Source organism: Echiichthys vipera, assembly GCF_963691815.1.
Source record: "Echiichthys vipera genome assembly, chromosome: 12".
In the NCBI taxonomy this organism is placed as follows: domain Eukaryota; kingdom Metazoa; phylum Chordata; class Actinopteri; order Perciformes; family Trachinidae; genus Echiichthys; species Echiichthys vipera.
Genome location: NC_139837.1, coordinates 23,504,459 through 23,521,433, shown reverse-complemented (window position 1 = coordinate 23,521,433; position 16,975 = coordinate 23,504,459). Strand labels below are relative to the sequence as shown.

The window sequence follows — 16,975 nt, the reverse complement described above, 5'->3', positions numbered from 1 at the left end:
TAACATAGATCTGAAACAGCTATTTTTAATGTTAGATATTATTTTAAACATCTAAAACTGGCACTAAAACAGTTTGAAGCTGCTGCAGACATTTGTTTGATGTCATTTCCTGTTTACTTATATTGTGAACTTTTATATAAAAAGATGTTTTTCATATGGTGGTTGTGATATCTTTAAGAAAAGCACTTCATGACTTTTTAAAATGGACATTTCTGCAGTGATTTGACATTATTACTGGTCATCATGATGATGATGATGATGATGATGATGGAGGCCGTGACATCATCATCAGGAGCCACAGAGAAGCGCAGCACAGAGAGGAAAACAGAAACCAGGGAGCACACAGATGAGGCATGCAAGTTCAAACATTCAAAGGAACAAATTTATTCATAAATAAAAGTTCAAACAACCAAAAACAGCCATGCAGACAAGTTTGAGTAAAATTCACAAAGAAAAATGAAAATAATAGAATCCTAATAAAGTCAAAACTGAACTATATTTCAAAACAAATTGAAATAAATAGTCCAACAGCCACAAAATGCAATAAATAGCTTTAACATTTAGTGGTTAAAACAAACAAATGAGTTCCAGGCATAACAAGCAATAAAGGCGTTTCATAAGCAGACATTAGTTTGTGTCTCGTTGCAGATTCTGCACGTCGCTCGTCACAGCGTGAGTCGACTTATTTTCCCATTTCATCGGAACAGTTCTGCACAGCTGCTGCTTCCTGTTACCTTTGGTTTTCTACTTTATCACCTTCATGTTTGCTCTTTACCGCGGAGTATGAGGACCACTGACAGGAAAACCCATCAAAAGTTCACATATTCAAAGAAAAATAGGAATATGAAGAAAGAAGGTTGTTTTGTTTCCAAAATAAAAGCCGTAATATTTAGAATAAAGGATTCATGTTTTGTAAATAAAGTAAACAATTTAGACGAAAAGATTTTGAGAATCAAAGTACCAAGCATCTGCTTTCTTACATGACCTTTTTTATTGAACTTTCCCTTGGGACTATACGTAACTTTTCTCAAAATACTGCAACTTTATTTTTATCAAAATATTGCATCTTTTTCCTCAAAGTATTGCAACTTTTTTCCTCAAAATACTGCAACTTTTCTCTCGAAATATCATTTTAAAATGTTTTTTTTCTTTATTTTCAGAGACAATTCCATCTTTTTTTTCTTATTCTGAAAGTAGTAAAGCTCTTTACAGCTGTTTTGTTTTGATGAGCGTTTCCCGCAGCGGTCCTTATTCTCACTGACATCCGACTCCAACCATGAAGAAGAAAAGTTGTTCACTGCACCAGACAGAAAAGTAAACCGATGTGATGGGAAAACAGAACCAATGTGCCAGTAAAAGCTCCCTCCATCATTTCATGTGCAAACAGCTTTAGTTTTACTTCACCGCCAGCAAAGTAGAGCGCGTCCCTTCTTTTATTTTTGGTTAGTACGCCACCCAGCCGAGCTGCGGGCTGGAGGGCCGGCTCCTTCCTCCAGTCCTCCAGTGCATAAAGTGAGAGTCACCCGTCACCCGGGTCAGTCAGGTGTCTGTTTGGGATAGTTACCCGGGGTTTTTTGGCTCGCTGTCTCGGGACGAGCCGCCGCCTTTCAGCTTGCGGACCAGTTTCTCGCTGCTGCGACGGATCGATGCTCGCAGTTTACTGAAGGAGCCGCTTCTCTTCAGAGAGCCAGAGCCGTCCTGATGGGAGAGGTCACAGCGTTACACACATTCATACACCCTTTAAAAAACAGCTTGCATAAACACACACACGAGGAGCGTGTATCCTGTGTGTAGCGTCAGAACAACGTGTTGTTTGCCAAAATGATAGATTTTTGTAATTTAATCAACAGACTGAGAACTTACAACTTGTCTGTAAAACTGCAATGCAATCTGACTGTGTGTAAAATATTGAGTATCTCATGATTAATTAAAATATTCTTTTCAAAAGCTAGAGCAACAACAGAATACATTTGGTCTTAATGATTGGGATTTTTGGGACAGTAATATGTCAAATTTGAATGTTTTAGTTAGACTTCAGGCTATACCTGCATCCAAGGTTTAGGGGTCAAATGCCAACATACACACATCAGTGCACAATGTTATGAGCATTCACCATGCAGTAATGCAGATGCACTTATTTGCAAACCTGTAAAGTTGTTAATTGCATTGTCCCCCTATACTGAACATCCACACAGATGATTTATCTTGTTGCACAAAATAACTAAAAAACACCTGTGTCGTCACTTCTTTGTGTCTTTGACTTAATCTTCAAAATATAACTACTTCATTTAAATGTTCTTTTACAAACTATTGAAACATTATTTCTCAACAACAATTACAATTAACAGTGTTTGTGTCATGTTAACATCTTGGATCCTAAGCAGAAAAGAGGGTTTGACAGTATCGTCTCTGACAGCCAGAACTGGGTTAATAGTTATATAAACATTGACCTCAGACATGATAAAATATGATTAATTTAAATCTTCAGGGCCACAGTCTCAGTGTTTCTGGCAGAGTAATGTTAGTCTGAAGGAAAGAGTCGATGAATGAGAGAGGAAACTGCTGATAATGAAGAAAAGCGTGAGTAAGTCAGTCGGTAAGTCCTGCATTCAAAGACCCAGTAAGAAAGATTTTCCAAAAACACCTGATGGATCCTTTATGAGTATATAGAAAGTGTGTGGCGGGGTGTGTCAGAGACCTGCCCGCTGCCTCCATTTTCCCTTTTTTTTAGCTATGTTCAGGGCGTTTCTCTGCCCCCGGCTCTGCCTCCAGCTGTCACCCTTAGGCCTCCTCTCCCCTCAGGGCTCTCCTCCTCTACGACACTGTGAACTTTGTGCTCTGAGTCAGGAGCTTTTGAAACTTTCATTTTGTGGTGTAAAGGAGACTGATGATCCTCTTGGAGCAGGAGGTTCCTTTTAAGAGAAAGGTCCCCTTTAAACAGGAGGTCCCCTTTAAACAGGAGGCCCCCTTTAAGTAGGAGGTCCCCTTTAAACATGAAGTCCCCTTAAAGAAAAAGGTCCCCTTTAAACAGGAGGTCCCCTTTAAATAGGAGGTCCCCTTTAAATATGAAGTCCACTTAAAGAAAAAGGTCCCCTTTAAACAGGAGGCCCCCTTTAAGTAGGAGGTCCCCTTTAAACAGGAGGCCCCCTTTAAACAGGAGGCCCCCTTTAAGTAGGAGGTCCCCTTTAAGAAGGAGTTTCCCTTTAAGAAAGAGGTCCCCTTTAAACATGAAGTCCCCTTTAGGTAGGAGGTCCCCTTTAAGTAAGAGTTCCCTTTAAAGAAAGAGGTCCCCTTTAAGTAGGAGGTCCCCTTTAAACATGAAGTCCCCTTTAAGTAGGATGTCCCCTTTAAACATGAAGTCCCCTTTAAACAGGAGGTCCCCTTTAGGCAGGGAGGCTCCTTTAAGTAGGTGGTCCCCTTTAAACATGAAGTCCCCTTTAAGTAGGAGGTCCCCTTTAAACATGAAGTCCCCTTTAGGTAGGAGGTCCCCTTTAAGTAAGAGTTCCCTTTAAAGAAAGAGGTCCCCTTTAAACATGAAGTCCCCTTTAAGTAGGAGGTCCCCTTTAGGCAGGGAGGCTCCTTTAAGTAGGTGGTCCCCTTTAAGATGATGAACAGAGGAGAGCAATAGTTTTCATGTGTAATTTAAGAATTTGTTTTTTCTGACATTATTTCTTTTTTGGGAAAAGTCAAAAATTTTAGTCTTATTAATTAATATTTCATTACTTTAAAAAAAGACGTTCTCCTTGCATGCTATGTTAGCTCACAGTACCAATAGATTAACTGTACATGAAAAACTGTGGTTCTTTTGGTTCAACCCCTAAAACGTCTCTTTCTTAACCTTAGTATGAAAGCTAAATCTATACGTTTATTTGGTCAGTTTCAGGTCAAGAATGAACTCTGGTTAAATTTAATAAACCAATTCCCCCTCAGTGATCAATCTAGATCATCTCGAGGTAATTCATTAAATAAATGATGTCTGACAAACTCTGTGAGCTTCTGGAGAAACATTTCTACGATTCCATTGATCACTTGTGTTTACTGCTTGAGGGACAATTATGTGTTCTTTGTTCACACTTCAGTACCAAGAGTGCTGCAGCTGAGAGGTGTTGTTAATGCTTAGAGCTCACTCAGTTATGAAGCACACACACACACACAGAAAAGAGAGGGAACACACAAAGAGGCGACAGGCACAGGTTTTCAGGTGAGCAAAGAGTTTAGGTTTTATTAGAAGTTAAGAAAGACAAACCGTAAGATGCACAAACAAGTACAGAAAGGACACGCAGAAGGATTATTAAGCAAGGAGCCGAGAGACGAGGAGACTAGTTCAATTCCCAAATTTCCGCCCATCCTGACATCTATATACAGAGATATTATACAGAAGGTAACAGGCTGGATGCTCGATGTTTAGGCCAAAACATTCACGTCTTTTCCCTAAATATCTGAGGTTTACATCACATTTTCACCGGACAAACTACTCTGTTAAAGCGTAATCACATCGTGCATGAACCCTGTTACCTTTAACGTGTCCTCTCGTTGACATCACACGGTTAGTTCAGTCCGATATCATTACAAACAGATGACACAGAGCACAGAGTGACTAAAGTGTTACCGACTAATAGAGCCATGAGTGACGGTGCTTTCTCGATCATGCTGACGAGTCACGCTGATGTTATTTACAGCACGTTGAGAATCATTATGAGCTTCAAGTCACCACTGATGGCGTTCAGGTGTGAGACGAAAAAAGCTTCTGAACTCCACGGAAAGAGCGATGGAGAGGTGGGAGGATAAAAAGTGACTTTAACTCTGACCATTTTGTACCTGGAAAGTTTCTGTTGGCTGTGACGTCAACCGCATGTAGAGTCGAAAAAGTTGCACATAGCGAGTAAAAAACTCCCGGCCTGATTTTCATGGAACTTGTTGGAAAGGTGTACAGGGCTCCTACACCTTTTCCAAAGTAAAATTCAAGCACTTTTCATGCGTTTACAGGATCTTACAGCAGAGGTGAATTACATATTTATCCACAGAATAAGTCAGGGGTGTAGTGCTCGATTTTTTCCTACCGGAGCGCACCTATGACGCACGGCGCATGTGCGCACAAGCATTATTACAATGGTAAGCTTTTTCCAAGTTTGTGTAACCTACTGTGACAAGTCTACATAGACCTAACACGAATTGACAGTATAAAGACCTTTACACACTGTGGGAGACTTTTTTGTGCGATTGATTTGCACTTTAATATATTTAGAACTGTTGTTTTTCCTTTGAGTACTTTCACACAGCGAAAAAGTGACAATATTGTTTCGGATCCATTGATTTTACACAGCTGACGCACCACGAATAAATAACTAATGAAGGTTGATTTTTTTTCCTTATAGGATTATAAAACAACAACACAGAGGTCTTCTGCTCGACGTCATTAATCTATGGATCAGACAGAAAACGATTTTACTGTCAACCTCAACAAAGGCAGCACAGATAGCTTCACTTCTTGCGCTCTGACTTTTCACAATAAAAGCTCTAGACACACACTAAGTAGTTAACTGTTTACCAGAGGGAACTTTAATTCATTCAGAGTATTTCACTAAAAGGAAACTCAATTAATATCTTACAGTTGCTCAGTTAAAGCCTTTCCTGCTTCTGCTCCCTGACTGTGTTCAGAAATCACAGGAGGAGACGCTTTTATTTTGTGCTCCTGCCGAAGTCATCGGTGTTAACCTCTGTCACTACAGTCTGTATCAAGAGTGTTTTCTTTCATGTGATTTAGCGCAGAAGTTGACATCTTGAATCAATTGAGCCAACTTAAATATCAAAAATGATAATAAACTATTTGTTCAGCCTGAACGCCAACAAGATTATACTATTCTTTTTTTTCTCACTTGGAGAAAAAAAGTGTCCTTGGTGCGTTCCGGCAGAACTGCACCCCTGTATAAAGTATACTGTTTACTGCACTCGTTAAGCACATTAAATTAGATGTTATTGTGTTTTAAACAACCAAAGTTATGTTATGTTCTACATAAGGTTGACAAATGAGAGCAAAGAAGTACTAGAAGAAGAACTATTTATACATTAAAACAGAAATTCTTTTGGTGCTTTTGGGATTGTTTTTTCATCCAAGAAAGCAAATAACTTCAATGATTCCGGTCAGAATTGTTGTGTTTGGGAGGGTTTTCCAGGTCAAAATGGAGAGAGTTATGCTTTTTAAAAGGACATCTGAGAGAGAACGGGGTTTAAGGGCATTACTGTTGACCCCCCGACAACCTATTAAATTAGTCTACAGCCACTGTGAGTGAAAGTACAGTTCAAAGACACCGGAGAGTGACAGAAAGAGACGCTAGTGTTGAAGGACAGCAGAGAGAACATGGTAAGAGTTTAATGTTGTCGTCTCACACCCACAGCAGATACACACAATGCTTCAAAGACAACAAGGAAGCACACAAGCTGTCTCCACATTCCCCCTGCCCCTCCCAAAAAACAGCAGAGAGGGGAGTTTCAAAGCAACATTATCGCTCTGGTTTGAACCAGCGTGAAGAATCCCCTCCAGAAACACCCGCAGGTGGTGGAGGAGAAAAGAGAGAATGGGGGAGTCAGAGCTGAAGAAAACGGCAAAGCTTGAAGGGGGTTGAGTCGAGGTGAGGCGAGGCGAGGCGTCCGTCATGCAGAAGACAAGTTTGTTTGTTTGTTTAGAACCATTACAAGGCATCTGGAGTTATGCCTACCGGTCAGACGGAGCAGGGAGAAGAAAGAAAGACAGGGGCAATTTAAGAGAGGATAGAAATGGAAAAAGAGTTAGAAAAGAGGAAACAGTAGATTAAAAGACTGATAATGTGTTTAAGAGTTCCCAGATCAGACACAGCACTTCTCCACCAGCTCGTGCATTAGCTGGAGAGGTTGTTGTTACAGTATTGCTTCAACAGATTTTTTTATAAAGTGATAAAACTCCTTTAACAAGATTCTCACTGATGGACAGTAAGGTTGATCCTGTACTACTGTTTGATTTGTTAATACCACAAAGAAAAAATGAGCTAACTACACATGCTCAGGATCTTCTTTGACCTTTTCTTGCCACCTAACTGACCCGCTGAAACTTCATAAAAAGATAGATGAATTTTATTGATTGAAATTTGACGACCCTTCTTTTTTTCTGGCAGTTTTTCAAGCCTTTATTATATAGGACAGACAGGAAATGTGGTGTGAGAAAGAGAGGGGGGGGGCAGCAAAGGGCTACAGGTTGGAGTGAAACCCGCGGCTGATGCCTCGAGGACCTTCAGCCTCTTTACATGGGGCGACTGCTCTAACCACTGTCCCAGCGGTCCACCCCAACCCTCCTTTTTTAAGAATAATTTTTGGAAAAAGACTTAAAAACAAGTATTTTCTCTCGATCCAATAATTTCACACTCTCCGTTCCAACGACCAAAACAAAATGAGTCTTTCTTCTCAAACCAGAAATAGTCCTCTTCAGAAACCCACTAAACAAACAAAATGATCAGTCAGTTTCAAAATAAAAACAAAACCAAGTGACACCTCCTGCATCTAATAGAGCAGCTCCGTAAATCTGCGACAGCAGAGCCTCCCGTGTTTCTCTGCTGCTTTAAAGCCGTTTGACTCTGCTGCGTAAATCACCATTATAACAAAATGGCGTCAGAACTCCTCCTCAGACTTTTGAGCCTCTTTTTTGGGGACATCACTGTGTCTCTCCATGTCTCAGGCCCCTGTCACCATAAGCTAAGCTAGTTGTCTCTGTAACAGTGTCTCTGTAAACTGTGTTGTGATTGACGGCCCTTCATGAAAGGAACTCCTTATAGAGATTTTTGGCTCCATCTGCTGTTGTGACTGTCCGACTCAGTGACTGTGTCTTTAGAAGCACGCACTGCTAATCTAGACCCCAAAAATATGACAACCCCCCTATTTCAGGCAGGTTTCCAGGGAAAAAAACATGTCTTGTATTCGGGACAATACGGTAAATTCGACAAGTGCAGAGGTAGAGTGGTGGGAGAATAATTATATGCAAAAAAAAGTTTGATTGTTTTGTATTTGCGTTCTTGTGAGGTATTATATAAAATGAAAGTTGTGTGGACAAAGGTCTTTTTTTTTGTTCAACGGAAGCGAAAAATATAATTGTTCAAAAATATCTGTATGCGTGTCGACAGGGGCTTCATTTTATTTTTAGGTCCATTCAGTTGCCAATTTATTAGGTACAACTACAGTGTTTCTAAAATGTTGGTCAACCATGTTTATATCCACACCTTTCAACTCAAACTGAACATCAAACAGCCATGAAGGCAGGATTTATTGCAGGAGTGTTGTATTAGACTGCATTATTTTAACTAGGTGTACCTAAAATATCACTTGCAGCTTATTTTTGTGGACCAAATCACAAGAATTATGTTAAAAAACAACAAATAAAAAAAAAAAACAGGTCTGAAAGCTAAAATCAGTTCCGACCTCCTGAAGTTTCTGGTAAAAATAAAAACACTTTTTGCAGACTTTAGTATTTCAGCTCCTCTGAGGCCATCAGACGTGGTTTTCCACAGTCCGGTCCAAATGTCCTCAGGTCTCGCCCACTGACTCGTTAAAGAGTTCCAAGAACCAGAAAAAACTAAACAAACTGAGGAGGAAAGGAGTGATTTTTGGCAGGGTGGAGGACAGCTTTGTTATCAGTTCTGTCCAGAAAACAAATCACACCTTCATGCTTCCTGCTTCAGGGGTGACAGTGAAAATATAATAATAATAATAAAAAAAGGTCTCGGCTGACTGAATCAAGTGCAACATGTTAGAATACAGCGACCGGACCGCTTCTGACTGGGTGGGAAGGTAACACCAAATATATGCTCATAAACCAGGCTGTTTATGGTTTATATAATATGTGCCACTTGGACTTTTTCAAGCCGTAAAAGCTGCTGAACAAAAGCCATGTGCTGAAGAACCCGACTTCTTATTTAAATACAAATAAATACTGATAAAAACAAAGTATTGTTTTTGCATTTCATCTTTGCACGTCAACATCAGTCCACTGTGGTGTAATTCAGAGTTCCCCCACCAGGTAGAGCCTTTGCACAGTTTACCGTGGTGGAGAGATACTGTGTCTGTATATCTGGAACATTTGCAGGCACGTTAAAGCATCAAGTGGAACAAGGTTAACGTTTGTTAGAGCACCACAAAATGAATAAAACACAGAGAGGATGCAGGCAGGAGACGCATGAGAGCAGCCAGGAACTACGAAGGGCTGCACCCAAAGATTGTTCTCATTATCAGGAACTCATTTCTTATTTAACACATTAACTGTTTGGACTAAAGTTGTCAGAAAACAGCAAAGTAATAAAACACAATTTCTCAAAACCCAAACTCACTTATTCAATTTGCTTAGACACACTGAAAAATGACAACACATTGAACATGTTATCACAGAGAAATAAAGAAAACAAGCAAATAATCCACATTTTAAGAAGCTAGAAACGGTGTATTGTTTTTCTAATTGTTGATAAATTAGTGAATGCACTATTCTGCCTCTGATTGGATAAAACAACTAACCAAATGCATGAGTGTAAATAAAACAGCACATTAGTAATCATAATAATAAACTTATTAGAGATCACAGCTCTTTGGAGCATATTTAAAGGATATTTAACACAAGCCGACTTAACAATAATCAGCATTTATTGTGTTTTTAGCATTTATGTTCACTTTTGCAACTTTAACATCCATCAAACAAGCTTTCCTTCCTCTCTGGCTGCTAACATGCTGACAAAGCGAGCAAAAGGAAGAGAAATGATAATCACACTTTACGTTCTGAGGCAGCAGCTCATCACACAGATAAAGGAAAAGGAGAGATACATAAAAAAACACAGAGAGGGATACGTAGAAATGCCCAGTGGACACAGATCAAACATCACAGAAATTGTACAGTACAGAGCCCAGGCTGAGTCAGATGAACACACTGATGAGTCACACTGCTTCACAAAGGGCGTTTTTAAAAATAAAGTGAAAGATGTTTTCACACCTGCATGTGGAGAGAGCTCAAGTGGAAGTGATTTATATGACAGCTGCAGAGAAGCAGTGGAGGGTAAACGTACCTCCGACACCATGTTTTTATATAAAGTATAGTCATGTTTATTATATCTTCATTTTACATTTTATTATTTACACATTATTCTTGATTATATTCATTATGCACATATACTAATCTCAACAGAAATCTACAGAGCTAAGCAATACATCAATATTGTAAATAGACTTGGGATGGGCATTTTAAGGCATTTCAATAGTTGAATACATGCATTACCTGGAGGAGTACTCGAGAACTCTTCACTAAAAAAAACTAAATTTAAAAAAAAAGGGAGGTACGTTCTTTTCTTTAATCGCGCAGCTCACAGCAAGGTCATGAATCTGTCACTTTTGGAATGAATAGCGTCATCGAAATGATATATTTATATTCTCAATATTACAAACTAACAAAATTATTAAACGCACGTCATTTGGTGCCTTTAGTGTCTAGATATAACTTTAAGACAGGTTCCTGTTGCTATGCGTCACCTGCAGATAGAAGCACCTCTCTCTTCTCCTCCTCCTCCCCCGTGACTATTAGCATTCTCATCTACCCACTGAACAATTGGATGTGTGGCTCGGTGTTTCCAGTTATGCATCGGTTCCGTTTTGTGCTTTTAAAGTGATTTCAGGAGCGCTGCAGGGAGCGAGCGGAGAGGAGCAATGCGGTCTTTCACAGCGCCTCGGTGCGCGAAGATGAGAGAGTGGACACAGTCTGCTCTACGGCAACGAATGAACCTCCTGTTTTTGCTGCCGTGAAGTTTAAGCGAGCGGATTACTTTTGTCGAGCCTGAGTACAAGCCACTGTCACGGCAAACAACGGCAACAAGGCTGGAGCAAATGATAATGACAGAGCGGCGACACTGAGGGCTGATGGAACATGTGGGAAAAGGCAACAGCAGCGCCTCATCGCTGTGTAGAGTGTGTATTAAAAAAGAATGCCGTTTTTCCCGCGTATCAGGTATAGCGGGCCTCGCTCTATTATAGCCTACGCAGTGCGAATAGTGGTGTCACAAACGAGTACTCGGGCCCATCCCTAATATAGACTGGATATCATAATATGACATCAGCGTTGTCTTTTACTGGTTTTAAAGGCTGCATTACAACAAAATGATTTTCCAGACTGCTCTATTTGTTATATTAAACCCACTTAGTCATTAGATCCACATTACTGATGATTATTTATCAAAAATCTCATTGTGTAAACAGATTGTGAAAACGACAATCAACCCCTACAATATCAATATCCAGGTATTTGTTTTTGAAAAATAAGGTGATATTTGATTTTCCTCTATGCCACTTTGATCTGAGGTTTTAGAAAACAGCAGTATTTCTTTTGCACTCGCATTTATGCACACTGTTAAACACACGTACGCTGTGTTCTTACTTTTTGTTATCTTTTTATTTATTTTTTGTTTTTACATATGGCTTAATTTACACATCCGTTTCCAGGTCGTCCTCCTGTGTTGTTGTAGCACTTCATTTACCTTCAGGGATTAATAAAGTTTGATCTTATATTAAATTCTAAATGAATTCAGGCATGTTTTGAAATTGTGGTATTCTTGTTGACTCTACGGCAACATTCAAACATTAAATGTATTTACTGCTAGATGAGAGAAGCCAGAATTAGTTTGTATCCATATTGAGATCACAATTATTTATTATTTATTGATTGATTGATTGAAATATTTGTATGGCACTAAACAGAGCACTGCTTTCCCAAATCTGTGTACCAAAATAAGATCACGGTGCATCTCCTGGAAGCAAAATATAAATAAAACGAGCTCTTCGCCTTCTGCTGCAGACATTTGATTTAGGCTTCACCCGTCTGCTCTCTGCTGTTTGTGACTCTTCTGCTCTGGAGAGCAGCCGCAACATTCAGGACAGTTTTTCGCAGCTTCTGCAGGGTGTGTGTGCAGCTGCATGACAGCTGAAAGTGAAGCCAAAACATCTGGATCTCCCCCTGGTGGGGTGTTACTTTAGGAAGCTGTTGATCTGATACGGAGTAGAGTTTTCTATGAGCGGAGCATTTTAAAACGTCAAAATCGTGATGACAATTAATATTTGATTGATTGTGCAGCCCTACTTCCAGCTAAAGCTCTTTCCAGATAAGCCAGGCTGCCTCCCTGATCTATAAATAGGTTCAGAGATCAGCTGGTGGTGTGAGATTGTCTGCAGGAGGCTGTTTACTAATAACTGGCTGACAGTGACAAACCTCCCACAGCCAAGACCAAGTGGAACAGGGGGAGATGCTGATTGGTTGTTCAGGGCGCTATGACTACTGTTGCTATGTGAGCAGGCAGCAGCAGCAGCAGAAGAAATAAGATGGCAGTCAGCCTACTGAGACGCTACATCTACATGTTCGTGCCACTGCAGTCACTAGAGGCTGAGAAAAGTCTGCAGATACTGTGAAATAAAGACGTGTGGCTCTGCAGCAGAGGGAGTTAGGTGGGTGTTGTCAACATGTGTACCCAGAGGGGATTTACTGCTGTGAAAGCAGATTTTTTTAAGAGTCAGAGTTAGTCGAGGGGGGAAAGCTCTACAGAAAGAGAGTTAAGTGGTTTATTACGATCAAAGCAGTGTGGAAATGTGAAAACACTACGACTGAGGCACCTGCTGTCAGAGAGCAGCTTTTCACGTATTAATCAAAGTGGAGAAGAAGCAGCTACTGCAGGAGAGTAACTCTGACAGTCAATCAGCATGATCAGTGCAGCTCAGAAAAAAATGATGCTAATACTGTCAGCTGTGTGGTAAATTAGAGTGACTGTGATTAACAAGGTAAAGCAACAACCTGATGGGATCTTTCTTGACAGAAACCACTGGAGAACCCTGATAAACATTTGTATAATACAGCAATGAAGACTCATATATACATCTTAGTACCCAGCAGATAAAACAAGGATGATTTTATCTTAATACATAGTTTGTCCAATGCAGAATAGACCATGCACAGTGATGAGTAAGAATATTGCAATAGAGATTTTGGCTATAGGTGAAATAAAAAGTCACAATGTTGTATTTGTTGTACACAAATGTCATAAGGACTCAGAAATAGAGCTGCAACAATTAGTTGATTCATTCATAAGTTGTCAACCAACTATTAGTCAAAAGTCAAAATTCTCCAATTTTAGTGTCTTAAATATATTTTCTGGTTTCTTTCCTCCTCTGTGCCAGTAAACTGAATATATTTGAGTTGTAGGCAAAACGAGACATTTGAGGACTTCATCTTAGACTTTGGGAAACACTGATCCACATTTTATAAACCAAACAACTAATGGAGATACGAAAATAATTGCTAGTTGCAGCCCTACTCAGCAGTTTTGATCTGATCTATCATCCTGAGATGATCAAAAACTCATCTGATTCAAGCGTTCAGTAAAATGAAAATCAGGTCTGACCTCCTTAAATACGGGAATAGTTTGGATAAATTTGCGGTTTTGAGTTAGTGTGCAGGTGCCAATTAAAGCAGCTGGAGCTCCAGAGTTAAAATAATCTGCGTGGAGGGTACTGCACTGTTATCATTATACATACGTCAGAAATGCATTTCAACATGTTTATCAGACTTGATCTCTTTGTATGTGGCTTCTGTCCAGAAAGAAATGGGGCTGTTTGTCTCATAAACAGGTCTGAGGACTCTCAGTAATGTGTCGAGGGCTGTGTACTGTACTTACCCCATTCCACTCCACGCTCATACTCACTTCCTCGCCACCGTCTGGCCCGCTCTCGTACTTCACCGTGTCGGAGGTCAAGCTCTCTCGGCTTCGCTGCTTCTCGCAGGCCTCGGGCTCGCTCAGGACCTCTGCCACGCGCTGCTTATGCACATTGTCCAGACCCTGATGATAAACACACATACACACTCACACATATGTACGTACATATACTGTATATGAACACAGGGCAGCAATTAATTCTAATTCAACTAATCCAATTAAAGCAGAAGCTGAGCACCTCCGCCACGTGCCGTTTGAGCACACTGTCACACACATAGACCATCCAATCCAATTATTATTAAAGCTGTAGACTTCTACCACCTGCTGCACTGAACCAAGACCCTGGCACACACTCATTGTTTCCTACTGCAGGCAACGTTAGGAGCAAAAACAGTTCTCTGTTCAGCCGCACAGATAGAAAAGTGGAGCTAGAACCCTTAAAACCCATAATGACACTTGAGACATGTTCACAATCATTTTTATGAAAGTTGCTCAGTGGCGCATGAAGCCAAAAAGTTCAACTTCTGTGGGTAAAAATACCCGGATGATCTGCACTACTTCCACATTATGCATATAATTTGTATCTGATATAAAACAAATGTTCAATCACTGAGTTTAAAAATGTTCAAAGCTATCTAGTCATTCTCCCTCGTCCACAATTAAAAATATTTTTCAGAGAAAAGTCTCTTGATAATAAAAATGTCTTTATTTTAATGGTGTAGTCATGTTATGGTTAACATTACAATATAACATTTTTAATTATCAAGAGGGGAGTGCCTTGGAATTTTCTCTTGGCTTAGATTTATGCATCCTGATCCAACTAACTCATTTTGAGTCCAGGAGGCGCTCCTACCAAACATTTTGTAGAAATATTGTTACTAGTGGACACAAGATGACTCTTATGATGACTAAACTAAAAACTAAATTCTCAGTGTTTCCGGAGTCTGGAGTAAATTCATTGTAATGTCAAAACTTAAAACTTCCTTCCTTCATGTAAAAACTGGTGATGTCAACCCGGATCACTTTAAGGATTCAGGTTATTCTGAGTCTCTCACTAATATGATCTGGGTAGAGCGAGTCACTTGAGTCAAATTCACCTAATGGCTAATGAAACTTGTTCCTACAATGTCAACTACAGTTAATGCAGCCACTCACTTAAGCGAGAGCATGACCGAATTTGCGCCGTGGATTTGTAGGGGAATATTATCTCCAACCATGCACGAGTGAGTCTCACTCCTCCACTGACACAGTGACAGGACTGTGCAGGAGCAGAGTCAGCTGTGCGGTAATAGGCTACAAGAAGCTATAGGCTATTCATCCTCGGCACGAAACAAGGTCAAATAGCATAACATTAAATTGAGGATTGAAGGAATGGATTTAAAAAATTTGTAGTAGCGTACCCAAAACACACCTAAATATTGCTATAAATCAGTTACATGAGTGGTGGGCAATATCTTGAGGAAGTGTGGGTAATTTCTTAGGGTTTAGCAGCGACTCAGTCTGTCTGTCAATCAGCCGATTCATCATCTCTCTCATGATTCGCCATGTACCCGGATGCATCCTGATCAAGCTCCAACCACAGCCACTTCCTGGTTGATGCAATGCAGAAGTGCCAAAAACTGCAGTTCTCTGAGTGTCCACTAGGGGCAGGTTTCATAATAGAGCAGTTTCTCATTGACCCCCATGTTAAACAGGCTGTTTTCACAGCATCATTAAACCTTTTTAAGGCCTGGTATAAAAAAACACAAATTTTTTTTGAGCCAGGCTAGTTTTTATTTTATTGGAGGTTAAAGTTTATGAATAATTAGGGGCGTGGCCTCTTGAGTGACAGCTAGCTTCTGGCCCTCACTTCTCCTCGGAGGTAAACGTCAGCCAGATGGACGTATCCCCCCCAATCCCCCCCCCCCCCTTCAACGTCACATGTTTTTGTAAGAGGAAATGAGGAGGAATCAAAGTCTGACAAGATGCCGACTCCAGTAGGCGAGGACGATTGGATCAAGTTGAGAGAACGGACCTCGATCATTACTCTGCACAGTGAAGAGGGACTTAAGTTTTCATATAAAAAATGCTTATTTGAAAGCATATTCAATGAGATTTCTGTTGTTGGCAAAGTCGAGCAGCTGCTGGCTTAACTAAAGCTGGACAATGATAGTGTTCCAGCACAGAGCAGTTTCCTTTTACCCTGTCTGAAGAGTCAATTATTCAAGAGTGGAAAAAAACACCAACAGGAAGCAGACGGTGACTTTGTCCGAGTCTAAATACTTATATTATGTTCCTCTCTCTTTCATTACACAGACTTTATAATCTTTAAAACTCTACAATCTTTGACTCTAGTTGTGACGTCTTCCTCTTACAAAGTGCATCAATATCTGTAAAAGCTGCTCACATTTTTTCACCAAGCCCACATTTTAATTTTTATTTTATTTATTGATCTTTGTCTTCTGCCAACCAAGTTCTGCATCTTATGTCTACCTGTTTCTATTTACCATCATTTAATCTTGCTTTTGTTTAGTCTGTTGTTATATTAACATGTGAGTACTCTCTTTGTCTGTCAAAGCACTTCGTGAACTCTGTTTTTAGAAGGTGCTATATAGATAGTTACCTGTAGGTTTCCTAGTTTTTCGGAACTTTAATACAGCTCTAAATATTTGTTTTCATAAAAGTTTCTATGCAGTATTTATAATGTGATTACCAAAACATAATAAAGTCTCTCCAGCTGTAACTGTAGCGGCACCATAGGAATCCAGTATAATGTTTAACTTCCCCACTGAGAGACAGAAGTCCAAATTCAGGAACCGCTGCTCATCTCCACAGGAAACCCTGTTATGTCTGAGAACTAAAACGCCATCAGAGGCTGTTTAAAAGCTGCGCCCCAGGCTTCTCAGCATCTCAAGGCTTATCTTCTCATTCCTAAATTTACACTAGATTGAACATTTTAATCCGCAGTAAATGCCGTGCGGTCCGTCGGTATCTCTGCAGTGTTAACACAGACAGTGGCGTTTTGACCGTGGCGTTTCGACCGTGGCGAGGAATCCTGTTTTATTAGTCACATCATCCGGAGACCACACCTGCTTTCTGGAACGCATGGCAGCTTCCTCCAGAGTCTCGGCCGCCTCAAACTTGCCCTGCCGCCTGTAGAGGGCGCCCAGGTTCTTCAGGGTGGTGGTCACTGTGGGGCTGCAAAAAAACAAGACAGAGGAATATCATCAGAGCGAATCGTTCAC

General features: G+C 40.3%; 1 protein-coding gene across 8 annotated transcripts in view; it reads right to left on the bottom strand.

Moving 5' to 3' along the window:
- Positions 1-16,975, bottom strand: part of klc1a (kinesin light chain 1a) — a 55,213-nt gene that overhangs the window by 4,955 nt on the left and 33,283 nt on the right. For 5 of the 8 annotated variants that reach the window (XM_083924824.1, XM_083924828.1, XM_083924829.1 and 2 more), the window contains exons 12-14: positions 16,820-16,928; positions 13,713-13,874; positions 1,565-1,698 (exon numbers count right to left, since the gene is read on the bottom strand). In XM_083924824.1, coding sequence (XP_083780950.1) covers positions 1,565-1,698; positions 13,713-13,874; positions 16,820-16,928 — 405 coding nt within the window. Of the gene's footprint in view, positions 1-323; positions 1,699-6,142; positions 6,713-13,712; positions 13,875-16,819; positions 16,929-16,975 lie in introns of those variants that run through there. The other 3 variants (XM_083924827.1, XM_083924830.1, XM_083924831.1) reach the window with 3 other exon arrangements.